The sequence below is a fragment of the Micropterus dolomieu genome, linkage group LG09, assembly GCF_021292245.1.
Source record: "Micropterus dolomieu isolate WLL.071019.BEF.003 ecotype Adirondacks linkage group LG09, ASM2129224v1, whole genome shotgun sequence".
Taxonomy (NCBI): Eukaryota; Metazoa; Chordata; class Actinopteri; order Centrarchiformes; family Centrarchidae; genus Micropterus; species Micropterus dolomieu.
In genome coordinates, this window is record NC_060158.1 from 5,979,658 (window position 1) to 6,002,149 (window position 22,492).

Consider the following 22,492-nt stretch of genomic DNA (forward strand, 5'->3'; position numbering starts at 1 on the left):
ATATAACTCCTCTAACCTTTGCTGTTGCTCCTGGGATGTGGGCCTTCATCCTTTCCCCTTGAAGTGTGGACATACTAAGAATCTTTTCTTGTTGTTGTTTGCTGCTTGCATGTATCAGTATTCGTTTATTGTTCAAAAATCTTGCAAATTTGATTTTGCCAATCTCCTTCTCAATCGCCTTGGTAAGTTTAATTGGGTGATAGTGTCCACCATCCTGATTGAACTCGATTATAACTTTCCAATCGTTTCCACTTTCTCCGTATTCTCAGGCTTCTGTTTCTCACACTGACTAGCTCTCAGTTTCTTGTTATTACTTCCCTCGCCGGTCTCGCTATGTTCTGACCAACTTTTCCCTCTCTCTCTTTCTCTCAAGTCCCTTTTCAATCTTACAGATCTGGACATCATCCACTCCATCTCATCCCCATCTGAACTATTTGACATGATGTTACATTCACAGTACAGTTTATTCAGATCCGCCAACAAAGTTCGATCCTACTATGTTTTCCGGCCACCGTTCGTTCACTCTCGCCACGTAGCTCCAAACCTCCGCGCCTTTCCGCTCGAATACAACTTCCGGCCCACTCCTTCCAGCTCCATTGAGTTGCATTACTGCCACCTTCAGGTTTTATTTACCCTTTGCTTCCATTCATACTAAATCTGCCTAACTAATCCAGTCTCCCTCAGAAAACCAAATATCCATTTCCTACCCTCCACACTTTCTCCATACTCCAATAAACTTTTTACTGTATTATCTATCCGTCCTATTTTTTTTAACTGTGTTACCTTTTTATTGTCTTTCCTGAGTAAATTTCCTGCATGTTGTAAGAATATGCTCTACTGTTTCAGCCTCCTGACATTGTTCACACATTTCTGTAGGATGTTTTCCTGTAATTAAAAGTGTGCTGTTAAGATTGCTATGCCCAATTCTCAGCCTGCTTATTATCACCTGCTCTTTCCTCTTTGCTCCCCTACTTCTTGATACACCTACTTTGCTTTGGATTTCGTGTAAATGTCTCCCTTTTATTGCATTATCCCAGCTCTGTTGCCATTGTTGATTTACACTTCTCCACACTATGCCTTTCCCCTCTGATTTTGATAATTTAATGTTGACTTCAACATTTCCTTTTTTAACTGCTTCTTTTGCCACCTTATCTGCTTTCTCATTTCCCTGAATTCCCGAGTGTGCAGGGACCCACAGAGACATTTTTCCCCTGCCTAGCTATTCTTGAGTTCATAAATAAGACTTCATAAAACAAGTCCAGGTGACTTCTAGTTGTGCATGTCTTCATGCTTATAAGAGCTGACACAGAGTCACTACATATTAATATTTCCTTATCACTACTTTGTTCTGTCCATTGCCATCAATATGGCAAACAGCTCAACTGCAAACACACTCAGAGAGAATTATACATGACATTCCATCAAACTCATTTTTCACAGCTATTTCCAGTCCACCCCCCATTCCGGATGTCTGTATGTAACTGATAAGAGGGGTGCGTACATCCTTTCATTGTGTGTTTTTGACTGATAATTGGAGGAGGTTTTTCATTGATTTAAAGACTTTCTTAAGTAATAAAACTTGAATGAATTAACTAGTAGGTGTTTATGGCAATAAATGTATCATTAAAAAAGTATAGCAGTGAGTTATAAGTAAAGGAGGAATCTCCGGGGCCAGCAAAGGATCAGTAGGAGGTTTCTTCATTGATTTGGAATCAAGTCAGTCTTTATTATTAAACAAGTGAAGAATAAATTGAAATAATGACAGTAAAGCAGTAAATTGGTATAACGGTAAGTAAAAATTACAGCATTATAAATTACTCATTAATATAATTAATTTGCTAAAGCTTTGTGTGACAAACTTACTATCATTAAAGAACTAAAGAATACAATGAAATAATTACAGTAAAATAGTATAACAGTGATTTAAAATTAAACAGATTTTTTAAATTACCTTCAAAAGCATGCAGCAAAATAAGAGTGAGTTCCAAAATTAAACTTTGTAAAATCTTTGCTAAAGCTTTGTGTGACAAACTTACTATCATTAAAGAACTAAAGAATAAGATGAAATAATTACAGTAAAATAGTATAACAGTGAGTTAAAATTAAACAGCATTTTAAATTACCTTCAACAGCATGCAGCAAAATAAGAGTTAATATAAGAGAGTTCGAAAATTGAACTTTGTAAAATCTTTGCTAGTGCTTTGTCTTACAAACTTGCCATCATTATCACTCTTGTGAAAAGCTGTAGCCTAGTCTTAAACTTGTGAGTCTTAAAACTTTAATCCTTCTAGAGTCTGTGTCTCTTCTTCTCTGTCCTCTCTCTTTCTGGTGTAGCATAGGCTGTGGGGTGAATTGAGGAATGTGCTCCACCCCCCTGACCTCCTTCCATCCCTCCCCTCCCTCTGTTTTCTCAATGAGCCACATCAAGTTGTGTGTTTTAACTGTCTTTAGCATCTTCAGGTAATCTTGTAGACCAGTTATGGAATAGACTTATCTACAACCCCAGACTCCGGTTGTTAAAAACGGTCTGGGGTTATCAGACAGAGTTCGTTTTCGAAACAGGAACCTATTTTTATCAGCCGGAGACAAGAGATTGGAACTACAGACTATATATAATAATCTGGTTGTACCAGAAGTAACAGCCCCCAACCCCTCACCAGTTATTTCCCACATGCTGTCACATACAAAATAAGAGGATGGACAGAGTTAGCCGTGAGCCAATGATAAGAGACTAGGAGGGGTTACCGTAGGCCAATGATGGGAGTCTGTGAAAATAAAACCAGAACATTGTCTTCAAGAAATTGCCAAGAGGGCACTTGGATCCTTGAGCAGTATCTACCTACCAAAGAGGGGACCTATGCGGTTAATTTTTTTCAGCTAATGAGTGTTTTTATCTCTCAAAGACTTTTTGTTTCTTTCAAAAATGGAAATTTTAACATCAGTGTTAGTAAAATTTTAACATTTCTCTGTGATACAAAAATATTCAGGGCCACTTTATTGAGAATTTATAACTTGGATGCATGCACAAATATCAAAGATTGCAGTATTAGCAGCAAAAGGTACTTTATCCAGGGTTCAATTATATAAAATGTCTTATTACACTAGTGCAGTCATTTAAACTTTCTCTTAGGGGAATTCAGGTTTGTCTGTGGTGGTTGGTCATTTTTATGACCTTTGTGGAATGGTGAAGTAGGCCTTTTTAAAGGGCCTTCATCTTTATCTTATTTTGTATTTGCTCTTCATAATTATAAATTAGGACTAAAATGCTCAGCAGCATGATCCTATTTTTTTATTTTTTTTGGTAAGTAATCACTAAAACAGGTTTATCAACTTTTACTAAACCTTTGGAATAATTCTGTCCCCAAATATTGTGAAATGAAATTGACCAGTTATAGAAAGGATTTCTATCAATTTTGCAATGTACTTGTTTCTTCAATCTAAATTTTATAGGATTGCATTTTATTTATTGACTGCATTACAGAAACGTCCATTGTTGGCTGGCATGTAATGACACGGCGTTCCCTCTTAGTTCCTTCTTAGCTAGCATGGAGCGACACTCCAGCATGGATGAATAAAAGAATGGGGTATTTCTATTAAGAGAATATTGTAATCTAAACTAAATATTTAAGTTTTAGTTACACTTACAAAATAAGGACAATTCTTATGTAGCAATAAACCCAAAACTACAAGTGTTAACAGCGTCCAAATAACTCTAAATGTAGTCTTTCAGTAACATATAGACTATGTCCCTCATTCTAAACTAAAGCCTTACTCATAACTAAGTCACTAGTCACACTAACAGGCCTCCTCTTTCCCTTTCGTAAAAAAAGCTAGAATTATAAAAAAAAATATATAATTTACAACTTCATCAACTGGAAACTTCAAGAGCTAAAGTTTGATCCTTCTACTGAGAACCAGCTGCCTTTTGCTAATTAGGGTGCAATCCACATTATCCCTGTGAATAAGACTATTACAGAGGTCATGAAATCCAGAATCCTTCCCTTGGGGATGAAGTATTCAAATGCTAGTTAACTACTTTGTTGACATAACAGGACAGTAGTTTTCTGTTGATGAAAATAAAACAGAAGGTTATAAGAATAAAAATCAGCTTCTTTATTTTGGCTCAACCGTGATCTGTGCTAATAATATTTATTGCACGTTCCAAAGCTCATCAGGAACCTGCAGCTTCAACAACAAAAGTCTGTAACAATATCTATCATATGGCTTTTTATTTTTTATGTAATGCCCAGATTTACCGCGGGGTTCTTGACTAGCCAGAACAGGATGTTCAGCAGTCTTACACTGTTTCATTGCATGTCTTTCATTCAACCATAGTGGCTAGTTTGCCCTTGACAATAAGGTTTTAGTAAAAAGTCTCATCACTGCTGCGACCTCTTTTTTGAGACCATGCTGTTTCTATTTTTTCTTCTAGTGTCCCCTTCCATAGCATTTTTCAGAGACACTACAAAAGAGGAAAACGGATTGCCATCGATAACTAGAACTCTAGGGTTAACTCGTAATTTTCATTACATTTGTTATGTAGTAAATCTACAACTTCAAAGCAATTTAGTGATCCCTACCATGTAGTGATCAAATGCCAATGCTCTCTCTCTCTTCCCCATATTTAAAATGTGTAAAACTAATACCGCAAAACTCATCAGGATCAATCTTCTATGTGTAAGTTAACATGTTGCAAATTTTACCCTTGCTACTAAGAGTTAGTACAGGACATGCAACATTAGTCCTCATTTTCTGAGCTGCTTTCTGAGCTGCTTTTGTCAAACTTTGTGAGATGTGAAAACATTTATTTCAGCCCCACAATGTTTCTACATCACTGAAAAGAGCATGTGAAAATCTAGTTTTGGGGAGAAGTCTGTTTTTGCTTGCTAGCCCAAATCGCACCATCAAAACTTCTAGTTTCACATTTAAAAAATCCTGCCACCGCCTTCATACTATTTACCTGTTTTGTGAAGCACATGCAGGAAGGATTGAATTACAATCAGCAGTGGTTTTACATGTCAACATTAGGTTATTGCAGCAAATGGACAGCAGAACAACAAAGAAGCCCCCTGCTGTGAAGAAGCATTTTAAATAACAGAATTACATATCATGACAAATACATTAGTATGTACCACCGGTTGTTGTGGCACTAAAAACTGAGTTGATGGCTCACTATGACTCTGAAATGATAGTAAAACACATACTTTTGTATTTGTATTGTGTATTTAGCATGGGGTTCATGCCCTTCCCTTCTCATGTTCGCCTATTTGTCCCTCTCGTCTGTGTTCTTGTTACACGGTGCAAAAGAAAAAATCTAATCCATTTTAACTAAAACAATACATATGTATAAATATTTACAACTTTACTACAAGTGTTATGTCAGTTACAGGTGACATAACACAGGATATTATGAACCTAAAACTTTAATTACATTTTCATTAGCTTCAGAGTTTTCTACAGCAACTGGCTAGGAGGTGTATTAAGTCATCTGGAAAGGGACATCATGAAAGTGATGGCAATTTTTAGTGAAGTTATATGTTATGGGCACTTATCTGACCAAATACCAGTCTAAAGTGAAACTTTAAAAGCGGCTTGCTAGTTAAACATTTCTATTGGGGCATACCTGTAGAGATGTGCCTTCCAGAGCGGTTTTAATATATTGGGGTGGAAAATAAAAACATGTATGAATAATACAAAAAACAAGATAAGAGCATGAAAACATTGAAAAGACTAAAGTACAGATTAATATAAAATTAGTAAAATACAATAAAATAAAATGGATAAAATAAAGTCAAATAAGATCGGGAAAAGCTCTCCTATAAAAGTGTCTTTTAAGAAGGGACATAAAAGAGTTCACTGACTCAGCCGACCTTATTTCCTCGGGCAGGCTGTTCCAGAGGCTCGGGGCCCTGACAGCAAACGCTCTGTCCCCTTTAGTTTTCAGTTACTAAAGAGGATGTCTTTAAAGACTGTATGTACTGATCGTCACCAGTTTCAGCACTATCCTTAATAGACGTGTCTTCAGTATTTCCATTAAGAGCTTTAGCCCAAACTCCTGATACTTGCTTCATTTCCCTAGAAGTGTTTTCACTCTGTGTTGTGTTGACTGCAGTCTTAGGGTTGGACATTTTAATATTAAGTTCTTCTGAGGGTTGCAAATATTTTGAACGTCCTGCTGTGCTTTCCCATGAACTAGTCTGATTGACTGTAAGAATCAGGTACATATTCCTCCTCTGATAAATTCTATTCACTTGGACTTTGGTTCTTAAAAAAAGCTTAAAAAGGTCTTAGTGAGTACATAACTTAGAGAATAATTCCGCAATGACACTTACGAGCCTACCTAACTATTAACATGTTTAAGCTTAAATATAGATTTTTGCTGTTGAAAGTAAATAACAAAACTCATTGTATCACGCATAATCTATACTGATAATCATTAAGATGCTTAATTTGGTTGTTTGTTTTGAAGCATGTGCAATTCATCGGTTGGGTTGATTTTTCACTTCACTTTAATTGAGGTGCAAATTGATGTTTGTGTGTCTCTTCATCTGTCTCATGCTTCTGTCAGTCCTTTAGTCTCTGTAGACAGCTAGAGGAGTCTGGGACAACATTATATGCTCACAATGAAGAGCCATTAAAAACAGGTTGGCCCATGTTGCTATTTCATAACAGGGGGAAGCTGAAAACCATTAGGGACAACCCCTCTCATCCTCTCTATGCTGAGCTGAGGAGCTCCTGCAGCCACATGCAGCCCCAGGCCTCAAAGCGCTTTGGAGGCTCATTTGTGCCGTCAGCCATCAGGCTCCACAGCACCAGACTGTCAGATTTGTGCCTGATTTCATCTGAGACATTTTTCTGGTTTTAAATGGTTGTAAATAATAATTATTGATTTTATAGTGTAAATAGTGTGTTGATACTTGTATAAAACTGCAACTCTTCTTTTATATTCCTTTATGCTGCTATTTCGACCTAAATTTCCTCCACGGGGGATTAATAAAGTTATGTATTATCTGGTCTTATCTTATAAACTTTGATAAACGTGAATGTGACAGTTTCTTTTTCTGCTGAAGGCCTGCTCATTGTTCAGAATGCTGTTAAGTAAATACATATTTAAAAGGCTTTTATTTTGAATCACAGAGTGGATACTTCCTCTCCCAGTATTTCTTTTGATAAAACATTGATGTAAATATGCATTTTCACACTTTATTCTGCATATATATTAAGCAAAGAGCTGGCAGTTAACAACACAGAAAGTTGATCAGGCTTTAAGGGGTTAAATTTTAGCGGCAGGGAATTCAAACTGGCCAGCCAATAGGAAGGTTCCATGATTTGCATTTAGTGCAACTAGTACTACTAGTAGACCATTTTAGCTCTTACTAGTACTACTAGTAGACCATTTTAGCTCTTACTAGTACTACTAGTAGGCGCTAAATGTCTACTAGTACTACTAGTAGACATTTTTTGACCTTACTAGTAGTACTAGTAAGCCATTTTAGCGCTTACTAGTAGTACTAGTACGCAGTTTTGTCTTACTAGTACGGCAAAATGGCTTACTAATAAGAGCAAATAAATGCGCACTAGTAGGATATCGAATAAATGCTCAAAGGGCTTTCCATAGTAAGCTACATGTTGCCGACCAGCTTGGCAACATAGACTGAAGTCAGAGTTTCAGAGTGGTGAGTTATTAATCTGTAACAAAAGTATCTTTCATCCATAAAGTTTGAACTGAGCTCTGTCTCTACATCACAGTAACAACTTTATGTCCTCTGACTGCCTGGAGGGTAGCTATTGTTTGGAAGAGAGAGGAGGTTTGTGCTGCAGCTCAGTGTTTTTGAGGGCGTGTCGGTGCATTTAGCTTTCATCCGTGTCTTCAAAGGGATGAAAGGGAAGGAGCTGGACTACAAACGAGCTGCAAAATTTATATAATTATTATTGTTTTCATTGTTTGATATTTTAGTAATTGTTCCTTTGAAAAAGCAACCCATGAACCATACATACTTCATGGGTTTAGTTATTTGTTTGTTTTAAACATTTTTTACATTTCACATTTGATACTTGATTTTTTTTGCTATTATTATATTGTTGTTTCTTTATTGATCCTAAACATAAAATTACTTCTACATACTACTGACCTATGGCGGGCGTGCGCACACACACACACGTTTGCCATTTTATATATTTTATTTTTAATATTTTTTAAATTTATTTATAAAGCGGTCTGTTCTTCAGGAGATACATACAGTGTAGGGTTAGAAAGAGAGAGAGAAGGAAAACCACAAACATGATAAAGATCAACTTAAATGTGTATTTGAATAATTGTACTGTTTTTAGCAACATTGTTGTGTCCATGAAACTACATCAGGTCATGTGATTCTACCTTTTCTCAGGCCTACAAACAGGTCTGGGCACAAATAAGAGGTAGGCTACTCTCCGAACAGACAATATAATAAAACAAGATAGTTTTCATGACAACAATATTTCACCTCTGTGTTTGACTTTGAAATGAAAACAAGAAGCAAAGAAATCAAACTGAAGCAGAAAGAGAGTCGGAGAGCTTCTTAAACACAAAGATCAGTCAGGTCCAGGCTAAGTGCTCCTAAACTGATTTGGAGCTGTGGACGCTGAAAACTGCTTGAACAAGAGAAATGTAACACCTCTGTTGATGTTTCAACATGATGCTGCTTTTCAATTCAATTCATTTCAAATTAGCTTTATTGGCTTGAATGTGTAACAAAAATATTGCCAAAGCATCATACAAACTAAGTAAGAACAATCAACTGCTTTTCTCCTCACCTGCATCTCTTCCTCTCATCAGATACTCACTACATAAACCGTCAGTTTCCTTTGTTCCCATGTCAGTGAGTCCTAGTTTCAATATTGTTGACTTGTCTTGTGTTTTTGAGCTTCTGTGACCTGAACCTGCCTTTCTGCATCAGTACCTGCCTGTAAACCTTTTTTCGTCAATAAATAACTAAAATCATCACGTCTTCCTCAACTGATTGCACTTGGGTCCTTCTCTTGTTGCCACTCTGCCTGTGAAAATGTCTGTCTGCAAAAACACAAGAGAAAGAAACTGTCCCATGTCCCTAAATTAATGTCATCATTTCCAATCAGTAACAGGAAATTAATGAATGCTGAAAAAAAAAATAAGAGTGGAAAGATTTCACATTTTAGTTTGTTACTATCACTTCTGTTGCTGTACTTGTATCAAAGTAAGACACATCAATAAACTGTGTTATGTTACTAAACAAGTTTTTCAATTTGAAGATCTCTTTTTTTATTACATGACACACATCCATTTCAGACGATGTGAATCATTCATATCCAGCAACTCACATGTATCCTTCATTTCCATAAACTAAATATCCCAAACATTAAATTACAAAGGGCAGTAAAAAAACAAAATTAAGCTAAAAAAAAAATCACAATTGTAGCTTCAGTCGCAGATGTTTAAAGGAGATCTATTATGCTTTTCCACATTTTATAACTTATCTACAATGTTATAATGTTGGATGTTCATGTTAAACATGGCCAAAGCTTCAAAAAATGAGGTTAAAGTATTTAAAAGAAATCCCTGTGAGCAAAGAGAGCTCAGATTTCCTGCTGTTCTGAATGCTGAATGTTTTGAACTGCTTTTTCTACCAATGGCTCCCTTCTACATAATCAGACAGGAGCATTTACAGCTTGTTTCACACAGAGGCTGAAATGGCGCCTACAAGAGTCAGTATAGGAACATAAAATATTTTTTTGAACTTTGAATCATGCAAAGCTGCCATACAGGAGTCACAGAACTACAATATAGGACTGGAAAAGCAGTTTAATAGGTCTCCTTTAAGCTTAAATCTGGAGTCACAAAAAGACAGAAATTTGGGACTTTATTATTATTTATTATTAAAAAGCACAGCAACATTAGAAAAGAATGAAATAGCAGGTCAATTCATCTGAGGTTCATCTACTCAATCCAACACAAGAAGTTATTTTAAGCATCGTTAATCGATTACTATAAGTAAACTGCTACTACTAAGATAGAAACATTAATTGTCCCTAAATACTAGCAGGACATAAGATTTCTATCAGTGTGCTGAGAACTGAAAATACATTTAGTATTGATGCTTATATTTTAAGTATGTGTGTAGGCATAGCATTTAACGATGTAGCAGATTGTGCCTTTACTGTAAAATATGTTTACTTTTCTTGCAAAGCTGAAGGATTCTTTTCCAAAAAGGTAAATTTTGCAGATTTCTCATGGAGCAGAGTTCACCCTCCTCTTCTGTCACTCACTTCTGTCCGGACAAATAACTACGTTCAAAAATAAACAGAGCAAATGGAAAGGTGTGAAACCACTGGGATAAAAAAGTAAATGCTTGTAATATTTATCAGAACAATGACGCTTCCTTTAAAGGCCTGAAGTACAACATGCAGTTTCAGACAGACAGAGCCATTAGTTACCTAGATCAATAGTGAGGTGTCTTGACTTCCTGTAGAAGAACCAGAAGTACTTGATGAAGTGTCCAATTCTGAAGAGAAAAAAAAACTATTTAACAATTATAAAGTAAAGGACAAAGAAAGACATGAAGACACATTTATGTACACATACTTATACAGATGGACAGACGTACAGACCATCCCCTGCTCTGGGGTGACAGTCAGAAACTGAGTCCTCTTTCATAAATACTTTTTATTCTTTTGGTGCATAAAAGATGATGATTGAGATAATTTTTTTAATGATAGCAATAGTGTGATAATAATAATAATACCACAGATCCACGCTACAGCTCCAGAAGGAGAGAAACGAAAAAGTACAAAACTATAAGAGAGGGAAGAAGTCGAGTTGGTAACATGCATTAATGGGATAAGAATGCATAAAGATGGAAAACGAGAGGAGAGAGGTGCTCAGTGCATCATGGGACGTCTGTGAAAAAAGGCCTTCCTTGTAGTTAAATTCAGTTACAGAACCATCAGATCGACATCTAGTGTAGTAATATTTGCCTAACGGTGTGTAGTCCAGTAATAAGAATTCAAAGGTTATTAAAGAGTGGTCCAGTGAAAGATGATTCAGAGGAAAGACTATTAGATGGTCAATTTCAATTAATTTTTACATCCGCAAAGATCCCAATGAGTAAAATATGTTTATGCTATTCATGTGTGGGGGTAGTCTACACAGGAGACTGTAATGTCCATGCTCTGTGGCTGTAATTATGAACAACTACGGCACTAAGATGTTATCTAACAAGATTCAACCACCACACTTTAATGTGTTCCTATGGAAGCATCATTCACTGGACTCAATCTTGGCATGGAAATATGTGACTTGTCCGGAGAAAATAATTTGAACTAGACAGACAGACAGACCTGTTCCGGTAGTGTCAGATGAAGTCTTCGTGTCTACAAAAACAGAACAAAATAAATCAAGACAACAGTTCAACTACACACACTTGGGTGAAACCTTTGGGCCATAACTTTCTAAAATGTTTGTCTGTTTTATTTTAGTTAATTTGGGTATCATATTGAAACTCCCAATTCATTCAGATTAAGGCATTAGGTTTGAGTTCTTGTTAGTGTTTTCCCCTGTGCAAAGAGGAAAACTAGGTGTGTATGATTTCTCCAACAGGCCTGGACATTCTTGAATTTTGTTCATACGTATTTAAAAGATTTAAAAATATGAGAAGACTGAATGCCACATATTTTATATCACCTTTATATGCCCCATAAGACGTTTTATGTGATAAGAAGGGGTAACAGATAACTTCATAACAACCCATTGTGTGGTGAAAAACAGCAAAATTACTTATAAATAAGAACATTTAAATGTTTTTTTGGGATGTCATGAGCTTACACCACAAAAGCACCCAAAAATAAAGTTGTATTCAGCAAAAATAAATGACTGAACACAGAACAAATTGAATTTGTGTTTGCCATCTCCATCACCCTTGATTCCAGTCTTACCTTCGTTGGTTCTGATCTTTGATTTGTCCAGTTTGGTGACGATGTCGTTCTTCACACCTGCGAGCTGAAACACACATTCGTACTTCTCCCAGTCTTCAGTTGGAGGTTTCAGGTCAACACTCATCTGGAAGGATCCATCGTTGTTGGGGAGGATCTCTCCGTGGTCCACGTCCTCATAAAGCTCCTCTCCATCTTTCCTCCAGAACATCGCAGCTCTGTCAGGGTAGAAACCTGTAGCGTGGCAGCTGACTGGAGAGGAGGGAGTCTTCTGGAGGAGAGACACTGAGGGAAGCTCTGGAGAGAGAGAGAGAGAGAGAGATATACTGACACTGACACGTCTCTGTCACGGTTAAGTTCAGGTTTCCAGTGGAAGAGTTTCAGACAGCAGATATATACAGTGTAGGGTTAGAAAGAGAGAGAGAGAAGGAAAACCACAAACATGATAAAGATCAACTTAAATGTGTATTTGAATAATTGTACTGTTTTTAGCAACATCGTTGTGTCCATGAAACTACATCAGGTCATGTGATTCTACCTGTTCTCAGCAGAGAGCTCCTCCCATAGTCCACATACTTCTTCAGCCAGTCAGGACAAATCTGGGTCAGGTAGTATTTTCTCTGTGCCATCAAAGCTCTGTCATAATCCCACTTGTGTTTGGTGATGACAGCCTGTGGTGTTGGAGCGATCCATGTCTCTGTCTTCAGGTCAAATGCTATGAAGTCTTCTCCATCATAACCATACTGATTAAAACCTTTAACCTCTCCAGTCTCATCGTCCCACTCACAGCCGTACATCCTCTGGTTAATGTGTGCACCTGAAAGAGAGACATCAGTAAACAGAGTGAGATCACAGCTCATCTATCATCAGCTGATATCACATATTCACCACAGAGACACACTGATCCACAGACACCAGAACAGAGGATCTACACCTCCTGCTGTTGGAGTATGTGTGTGTCATGTTATATCTCTGTTGGGACCTGAATACACACGAACTGATGGGGACTGGTGTCACTGTGCGGAAAAGAACTTGAGGTCCCCTCAGGTAGAGACTGATTATTGAGGGTTAAGACATGGTTTTAGGGTTCAGGTTGCACTTTGGTCAAGATTAGGCATGTAGTTGTGATATTTAAGGTTAGGATAAGGGGCAAGGGAATATTCCCTTATAATATAATGAGATGTCCCCACAGGATAGAGGAACAAATGTGTGTGTGTGTGTGTGTGTGTGTGTACAGGATGAAAATATAAACAACATTTTTTCAGTAGAAAGTAAAACAAACCTCCAGTTTGGTTGAAGCGCTGCTTTGCAATGCCAATGTTGGCTTTGAAGACCTGCTGTGCACCCTGAGAGCTCTGAGTCTCCCTCTCCCAGTACTGAGGATCATCTGCTGTGACTCTGCTCATCCAGTCCTGTTTGGGTTCTGCTCTCATGGTGTTACTGTCATAGTGAAACATCTGAACTTCATCAACCAACCCAACAATCACAAACTCTGGGAAGTTTGGGACTCCAGAAGACGCAGTGTAGAAATACTTCAGAGAGTGAGTCGCTGTAAGAAAAAGTTCATGATTTCAGTTTTTATATCACAGTTTTATAAATCACTGAACACATAATCAAAAAGAACAACATTATAAAACCTCCTAATAATCTCTGTTTACTTAATTAATACAAAAGGGCTGCACCAGGTCCAGTGTTCTCTCCAGTTACAAAGGGGACATCCTTGGACCCAATCTGACTGACTGAACATGCATTTTTGCTGTTAAGATGAATATTTTGACTAAAGTTTGTTTTTGTGTCTTGATTGCAGAAAAAAAGTAAACTCAGACCACATCTGTTTCTTCTGCAGAGCCCACACAGCCAAGAGGTTCTCCTCTCATGCAGCAAACAGCACCAGCGTGGACAGTGTGGCCTATTTATGCTGTTGTTGATTCCTCTCCCTCAGTACCCCCTCAATAGGGCCCCAGCTACTCTTGAGTTTCACATCGTTCGTTTGGGCTGATCAAACTCTGGTTCGAGCCCGAACAAGTGGAGTCTGGTACGGTTCACTTGTGATGTACGCATTTGAAAAGCTGTAAAAAATGCTGCGCTTGTGCTCCGTGTGCTTTGTCAGACTATTAAGTCCATTAAAAGGTGCGTTACAGTAATCCAACAGTAGTAAGCGCGGATTCATTGTAGCCTGTCATTCATAATAACGTGCAGTCATTTGCATAATGATCTTCTTAATAACATGCAATACTAATAATGCTTATAATCAGTTATTTCTTTGTGAGCTCTTTGTAACACCAAATAAGTGAAATTTACAAATCAGAAGCATTAACGTGCCGCATAAACTGTCACTGTCAAAGTCGCTGATTTACCAACGTCGGTCCTGATAACACAGCATGACAATCCCAGTTACCCGTATGTCTGAATGACTTCACGTTTACCCCTCTTGATTCGTTTGTAAAAATGTCAATGTGAACTAAAACGCAAAAATGTCAAGACCAGATGAACCGAACTGCAAGTTGTCACAGCCTGTATTTTCGTTTTCCTCGCTGTTTTTCTTAACAATAAAGTGTGAAAAAGTGCCCCCTGTTTATGGCCCCACTAGAAGTCCTCGCCCCTCTGAAGTGAGCCAACAGCTCCGCGCAATTTGTGGAGTCTTTCCTCTTCAGGATGCTTAGTAGATTTAACTTCTCTTTGATTATATAATGTCGCTTGAGACCAATGACATCTCTTTATAGGCATATTCAACTACTTTCCCTCTACAGTCAATTGACTTTAAAATATGTTAACTCACCTGCAGCTGCGCCATTTAGACCTATTCCAAAGAGAGCCAGGAAAACCAAGATCTTCATTGTGATCTGTCCCATCAAAACCTTTGATGGAGAGTTTGGTGAAACTGTTGTCCCACCAGTTCAAGCACTAAGAGTCAAATGAGGATAAGAGGAGAAGGGGCGCTGACTTCAACCTCCATCTGAGCCAATGGGAATTTAGGATGAACATCACAGTCACATGACTCTGTGAATCTGACCCTCTGAGGTTACTACCGAAAGTGAAAGTAAAAGTTTAGCCTGTGTTAGAGGATGGTGGGCTTTATTTTGGGTTTCTATATTGGTGTTTTTCTGGGAGGTCAGAGATCACTGTTAGACCAGATCCTCTGGAGCTTGTGGGGATGCAAAAGTGTGTTGTTGTTCCTCTGTTCTGTATGGCTGCCCTGGAATTGACACCAGTCCTGATCAAAATATGAACCTCAAGCTTGGTTTCACTGATGTTATAGTGAGTAAATATGGTGACGTTCACCCTCCAGTCGTTCAAACCTGATGATGTGCCACAGCACAGTTTCTCAGTGAGGATTTTTATTATTCGTTATTTTAAACACATCTGTGCATTCACTCCTTGTGGTTATTAATGAATGGGGAGGGGAACATCTTGTATTCTTTCTGAAGTCAATTAATAGTTTATTTATGTGTTTGTACATTAAGGTAATCACAGTTAAAGTACTGACAGGACTGAGCGCTGTCCTAAGCCCCTTAGAACAGCACTGGGCTGAGAGGCATTTACTTTAGATCATCACAATTTGAGTTATTCTGTACAATAAAATTGAAATTCTCAAAGCCTTAACAAGATAGCCATTCCCCACCTTCACCCCAAACCTATGTGCTCCTATGTAATCTTTCTAATAATTTGACTTTTCTAACTGCAGTAACTAAAAACACAGGTTTCCTGAGAATTTGTTGGCATTGTTGCTTTAAAAGTAAGTGCTCAATTTAACTTTTGCACTCAGTGTAAACCATAGACATCCACTCAAAGTTCAACATGTTAAATACAATCTAAACAGGTTCTACTTATTATGTTGGGAAGATTTATCTGAACTAAAAAGAAAAGACATGATTTCAGATGCGACAGTTGCAAATGCCAAAATATCTTCTTCACTAAATCTGAAGTCCTCTCCTCCTCACTCACATTAGTTAAAATACCTTCTACTGTTCTGGTGAGGTCTTAATTTTCTTATTACTTCTGTCTAACATCATTAAGCTACGGTCATATTATCATAACACAATGGTCTTCACTGCTTAATGGTGGCTGCTCCAGACTGTGGTGTGAGGTGAAATAACACTTGATTCATCTTTGGAGACTAGACAGAATATCAACTCGGTCTGAGATTAAAAATTTTTGGTCTCTTAGCCTTCTTCTTTTTGTAAAACACAACAGCCAGGAACCTTTTCAGTACATGTTCCCTGTGCAACTTTCAGCTGAACAAATGTTGTACCTATGAAGGTCATAACATCAATATATATGATCATATATTAAAATGTCTGAACGTTCTGATGAAAAACAAAATTTACAGACAATATAATCAGACTGGAATGTTTGTTTCTGACTAATCTAATTATTAAATATCTGACAAATATGTCACATCCTGTAAATCCAATATTGCCATAAAACTATCTTATTATTGATTTACCTTAACTTGCCTAATCCAACCAGATACATCTCAACATGCAACATGGCAAAACCTCTAACAGTTTAACATTTCTTATGTCTCATGATATAAATTGTCATATTAGCCAATCTTCTGCTGAGACACATTATCAAGTTCTGTTAACACATCCTCAGCCATTGATCACATATCGATATGAGAAAATCTAGAATAAAAAGACGAGATTAGCACAGATCCAGTGTCTTTAATGACTTTAGTCAACTCATCAACATAAACACAAGTACCTGAGAGAGTGTGATCAGAAGACATGAGTGACATTTCCAGCAACTCACATGAGTTTACAATCAATAAAGATCACAAAGTTTACAGTAAAAAGGCAGTCAAACAAAATGTAGTGAAGCTTATCAAAACGAATATAATAATGATATAGCAGGGCAACTCAACTTGTAACTCATGAACAAGAAGTGAGACAGTTTCTATATAGTTACATAAATTGTCCCTAAATTTTTTCAAGAACATTTCATCAGTGTGCTCAGAAGCTTGAAACATCCCACAACCCTTGTAGAGTCTCAGCTAAAATTAAACTACAACAATGTTGAAAAAAAAAAACAACACTCTTGACTAACTTAGGAAATTAAATAAAAGTAATTCACCTCTGTGTTGAGGTGTCCAGTTTACGCAGCATGTTTTAGGACGATGCTGACTGATTTGCAGTCCTGCCTCCAGTAATCGAATACAGTAAGAGATGCACAAAACTGCTTTCTCAGTAAATCAGTGGTGAAAGAAGAACTCAGATCTTTAACTGAAGTAAAAGTAACAATAACCCACTGTGAAAATACTTCTACAACTACAACTACTACAAAAAGTGGTTCTGCATTCAAAATTTTGCTAAACATATTTAGGTATTATCTAGAAAATGTATTTAGTGTATCAAGAGTACTTAATGTGCAGTAAAATGTTCCCTGTTTCACTATTATACCTGCTGCTTTAATGTGTTGCATTTTACTGCTGTAGATGTTTACGCTTGAAATAATTTTAACATCCTTTTGGGTAGTTTAATCTACAGCAATGCATCATATTATATAATATCAACATGTCACATCATATTTGCCTTTGAGATGTAGTGGATTAGAAGTTTAGTAAAGTTAGAGTACCTGGAATTAGTAGTTAAGACAAGGGGCCTACTTGAGTAAATGTGTAAATAGTGAAGAAAGCTCTCTAATGTTTAAAAGAAATCATATTGCCAGACCCTGTGAGTAAATATACCAAAATGGGAATGCACATACATGGATGAGTGTTTGTCAATATATGTATTTACTTTTGTTTTACCAATATTGGTTTTACCAGAAAACCCAACACCAGATGTATATACTGTATATATACTAACTGTAAATACGGTAGATTTGTTTTAGATGAACACTACACAAAACGTTAAATCAATTACGAATGTACAAAGAGTACTGTGATGCTTTCATTGCTTTAAAAATTGTGTTTTACTTCACTAATGGCAAAAAAAAAATATTAATTATGCTAATTTGAATTTCCAACATTTTTGAAACATTTTATCAGAGGAAATTCCAGATTTTTTAAAAGTGAAAACTAAATTATGAATGTAATTTAACCATTAATGTCTGATAATATTTGTAAAATATTTGTCAACTCATTTTTATAATTAGTTTTCTTTGTGTTCTAATCAATAAGCATCTAGTCCTCAAATCCCAACCCTCATTATCAGTTTATGATATGATAATCTATAATCAATTAATTCCCTGTTTACAGAGGAGGATGTGGCACCGCTGCTTGTTCCAGTGCAAAAGTTACCCATAAACCTAAAGAGACAAAAATAATAAAATTACATAAACTACTAAACTAAATTTAACATGAATGTTCAATTCCACAGTTCCACATGGTTAAATGATCATTTAGATAAAAAAATATCTGTGATCATTTAAGAGTTAACACTTAATATTTGAGTTTTTAATATTACACTTAATCTGACCTGCTGAAGGTTTCTGACAGAATCTGTTCTTTTCTCTTAATAATCTCACTTAACTTCACATGAAACAGTTTTAGCTTTGTTGTAGAAAATCAATTGAAAGCCAAAGATGTTTGTGTCACAGAGGAGTCACAGATAAAGATACTAAATCAGCTTAGTATAACAACAGGTGTAAATTCATGTCACATATGAAGTGACTCACTGTGTTAAGGGTGGCGTGTTTGTCATTAGAGCTTTTGGATCAGCTCCTTCTGCACCTCAGGGTTGCTTTCAGCTGTAGGGTCAGAAACATGTTGTTAGTCTCCGTCCTGCTCTGAGTTTTACAAACAGCCAACACTGCAGGTCAGGTCAGAGAAACTGAATAAAAACAAGTTTTACTTACGAGATGGAGGGCGTTTGGCTGAAAAAACAAGAAAAGACACATTATTTATGTTGTTACATTTAAAATGTCAGATTTTATCTCTTTCTTTCCAGTGATAATCCCCTCTTCTACTCGATAAATAAAACTTGATGTTTAGGTCTTTTATTATTTCTTTCCCCTGCATCATGCTACAGTCATATTATGATTAAATTCTAAGCCTCAAAGTGTTTATTGAAATCTGGATTAAACACATTAAAGTCTAAAATCGAAATACTGAAAAAAAGACAATGTCTCTGTTAGGTCTCTCACCGTTTATCTTTTTGTAAATGAAGAATACAATCACAGCGATGGCGACGAGAGCAAGAACAACCACTACAACAATGATGATGATGACAGTCATGTCAGAGGGATTCCCTGTTGAGCAGAAAACACATATTTAGTTTACTGTAACAATCCTGCAGTTCATGTGTTTTAGGTGTCCAGTGAGAAGTTTTGTTTTCTGATATTGGAGACCATAGGGCTCTCACACTTTTCAGTTTTTGTCTGTGAGCTTCTGTAAAGCTATGTTTCATTATAAAACAATTTGCAGTGTTGTAACAGTAATTCACCTTGATCAATTTCTCAAACGTTGCTAAAAGCTAAACAAAGCCAGACATGCATAAACAACCATAGATGCAGTAATTATGTTCAGACAATGGGGATAAAAATTCAATTAACAGCAGGACAAACAAACACGTAGTGTCTATAGGTTTGGTTGGCAGATGGATGATCATCTCCTCTAACCCACTTCTTCTAAACAGATTGTGTTTTGTTGTTTCCCACATTCACCACTTCTGATACTAGTCTTACTCTTCGGGATCTTTGCTTTGTCCAGTTTGGTGATGATGTCGTTCACACCAGCGAGCTGAAACACACATTCGTACTTCTCCCGGTCTTCAGTTGGAGGTTTCAGGTCAACACTCATCTGGAAGGATCCATCGTTGTTGGGGAGGATCTCTCCGTGGTCCACGTCCTCATGAAGCTCCTCTCCATCTTTCCTCCAGAACATCGTGGCTCTGTCAGGGTAGAAACCTGTAGCGTGGCAGCTGACTGGAGAGGAGGGAGTCTTCTGGAGGAGAGACACTGAGGGAAGCTCTGGAGAGAGAGAGAGAGAGAGAGAGAGAGAGAGAGAGAGAGAGAGAGAGAGTTTATAGGTTCTTTATTATGATTTACTGTTTATTAATATCATCATTTATGTTTATCGTTTTTTTATCGTTTATGTACTATAAAACACTAGACTACTCTAAGTAGGCTATGCAATGTAAATAAACCGTAACGTGTAACAAAGTAAAGAAGGGAAGCACTGAGGGGAAAAGACAGACAGAAAGAAAGGAGGAGAACAGTAGGTGCATCTCAAGTTTCTTGAGCTGTGGGCTCCGTGAGTAAAATCAGCTGATGAAATGAATGAATGAAAGCACTGGTTGGACTATGAAGTGCTGGATTGATATAATGGAAAGTACAGATCAATTGGTGACAAGTGATGTGACTGGCAAATAAAATGTATGGAGTAGTGTTAAAGGACATCAGAAGATTAAATAAACAGAAAGCCTAAAACTGAGTGTCGGCTTTCATATGAGTTACATCATTTCACTTTCCCTGAAACATTTAGACTACTGAATCAAGAGACACCATGATCATATTCTGGGTTATTCAATTATGTTCACAATCAGAATCAATAAATACAAATGCAGGTAATGAACATGATATAAGCATTGTGCCAGTAGAAATGATAATGTGCCTCTGAGCAGGACACAGTATAATTATTCATGCGCAGGTTTTTGTTAAACAGATTACTACAGAGACAAAACAAGCGGCTCTGCAGTGATAACAGAGACTTTATTAGTATCAACACAGTGCACGTGTGCAGACACAAACTCCATCAAAAGTCTCTCCAGCTGTTAGAGCTGACTGACAGCTGACACCTGACAGCTGCGATCTATAGAAATACAATAATAATAACAATATCATTATTACTATAGTATATATTTTTTCGGAACGCGCTATAGAAAATTACTATATTAATTCTAGAGATTTAGCTATGGTGATAATATAGTGAAGTTATAATTATAGGCTACTATTGGCTCCTGTAGTATAGTTTAGGGAATTACTATAGTCATTCTAAATTGTTTATACAGAATTACTATAGTTTTTTGTACTATAGTAATAACTGTGGTTCATTTTCGTAAGGGTGGGGTGGGTTGGCACAGTTTTCAGTCTCTACTGTTTTTCTCTGGCATAAATTACATTGATCAGCCATAACATTATGACCACCTGCTGGTCATCATGAAGGTCTCTCTTTTACTGCCAAAACAGCCCTGACTCCACTGTATGCACTATGTGTTCTGACACCTTACTATCAGAACCAGCATCGATTTTTTTTATCAATTTCACCTACAGTAGCTTGTCGGTTAGATCGGACCACACAGGCTCACTTCACCTGTCAGTGGTCATAAAGTTATGGCTAATCAACGTATGTTAGAATATTCCAACAAACAGCAAATGAAAGATTCAGGTCCCTGCAATACATAAATATTTTTATGTACACAAATGTTTTCTAAAATTAGATGATTTGAAAATAAAGTCATGCTGTGCATTTGTGCACACAATTCTCTGGTCCTGTGCTTTGTTAAGCAAAATTGAACAGATAATGCAATGTATATAATTTTTTAATGCTAAACAACTGATATCAACCCAGATGCTTAAGGCTACCCGTGATGTTGATGTTACTGTTGCTAAGAAACAAATGAGGCATATTGTGTCCATGAAACTCAATCATGTGATTCTACCTTTTCTCTGCAGAGAGCTCCTCCCATAGTCCAAATACTTCTTCAGCCAGTCAACGCACTCCTGGGTCAGGTAGTTCTTGTCCTGTGCGATCAAAGCTCTGTTATTATCCCACTTGTTCTTGGTGATGACAGCTTGTGGTTTTGGAGCGATGTATGTCTCTGTCTTCAGGTCAAATGCTATGAAGTCTTCTCCATCATAACCAAACTGATTAAACCCATTAACCTCATTAGTCTCATCATCCCACTCACAGCCGATCATCCACTGGACAATGTGGACACCTGAGAGAGAGAGAGAGAGAGAGAGAGAGAGAGAGAGAGAGAGGTAAACCAGAGATCACACTTCATGTGAGCTGCAGGAACACAAGTTGAGGTGGAGCCCTGACTAGCAAACACAGGTTAAACCTGATCATGGACTGAACATGAGTAAAGAAACAATCCTGCTGATCAATGAGCTCCATCAGAGCGTCTAAACATGGATTATAGAAGCTGAAAGTTTAATTCTGTTTCCTCTGGAGAGTTTCCTCTGTCTGTCCTGTCATGATATTTACTGCACGGATGGAAACGTTTAAATGACTGACAATAGCCTCTCTAATCATGAAAGTAAATTGTCAAAGAAAACACTGATACATCAATATAACACAATAGGCTCAAGAAATTACCTGGAAAGCTACAGTGTGCGTTGGAGGTGGGGTAAAATGTCCATGCAGGTGCTGGTCTCTAAATCTGATAAAATAATTAGTTTTGTTGGGGGCGGGTGGATTATTTATTTACATGAGTATTCAGATAATGAGAGCTGATCCACGCATCACAACAATAAAGATGCTATAATTGTGACAAAACAATTTCTTTAATGGAAAGTGAAACGCTCATCTCATCAGCTGAGGGCTGAAATGATCTCCTGTTTTCAGGCAAAATGTGCACTGCTACCAGATTTCTGTGTACTG

General features: G+C 37.1%; 2 protein-coding genes across 5 annotated transcripts in view; both read right to left on the bottom strand.

Moving 5' to 3' along the window:
* LOC123977135 (major histocompatibility complex class I-related gene protein-like) overlaps positions 1 to 14,839 on the bottom strand; it is a 232,886-nt gene extending 218,047 nt beyond the window's left edge. For 3 of the 4 annotated variants that reach the window (XM_046059668.1, XM_046059670.1, XM_046059669.1), the window contains exons 1-3: positions 14,723 to 14,839; positions 13,226 to 13,492; positions 12,482 to 12,760 (exon numbers count right to left, since the gene is read on the bottom strand). In XM_046059668.1, coding sequence (XP_045915624.1) covers positions 12,482 to 12,760; positions 13,226 to 13,492; positions 14,723 to 14,795 — 619 coding nt within the window. In that variant the 5' untranslated portion in view covers positions 14,796 to 14,839. Of the gene's footprint in view, positions 1 to 9,866; positions 10,300 to 10,449; positions 10,518 to 11,352; positions 11,386 to 11,946; positions 12,241 to 12,481; positions 12,761 to 13,225; positions 13,493 to 14,722 lie in introns of those variants that run through there. The other variant, XM_046059667.1, reaches the window with a different exon arrangement.
* Positions 14,840 to 18,589: 3,750 nt separating this feature from the next.
* The window catches only part of LOC123976751 (H-2 class I histocompatibility antigen, Q9 alpha chain-like), a 28,676-nt gene continuing 24,773 nt past the window's right edge, over positions 18,590 to 22,492 (bottom strand). Inside the window, exons 6-7 of the mRNA XM_046059098.1 lie at positions 18,745 to 18,762; positions 18,590 to 18,636 (exon numbers count right to left, since the gene is read on the bottom strand). Coding sequence (XP_045915054.1) covers positions 18,590 to 18,636; positions 18,745 to 18,762 — 65 coding nt within the window. The remainder of the gene's footprint in view (positions 18,637 to 18,744; positions 18,763 to 22,492) is intronic.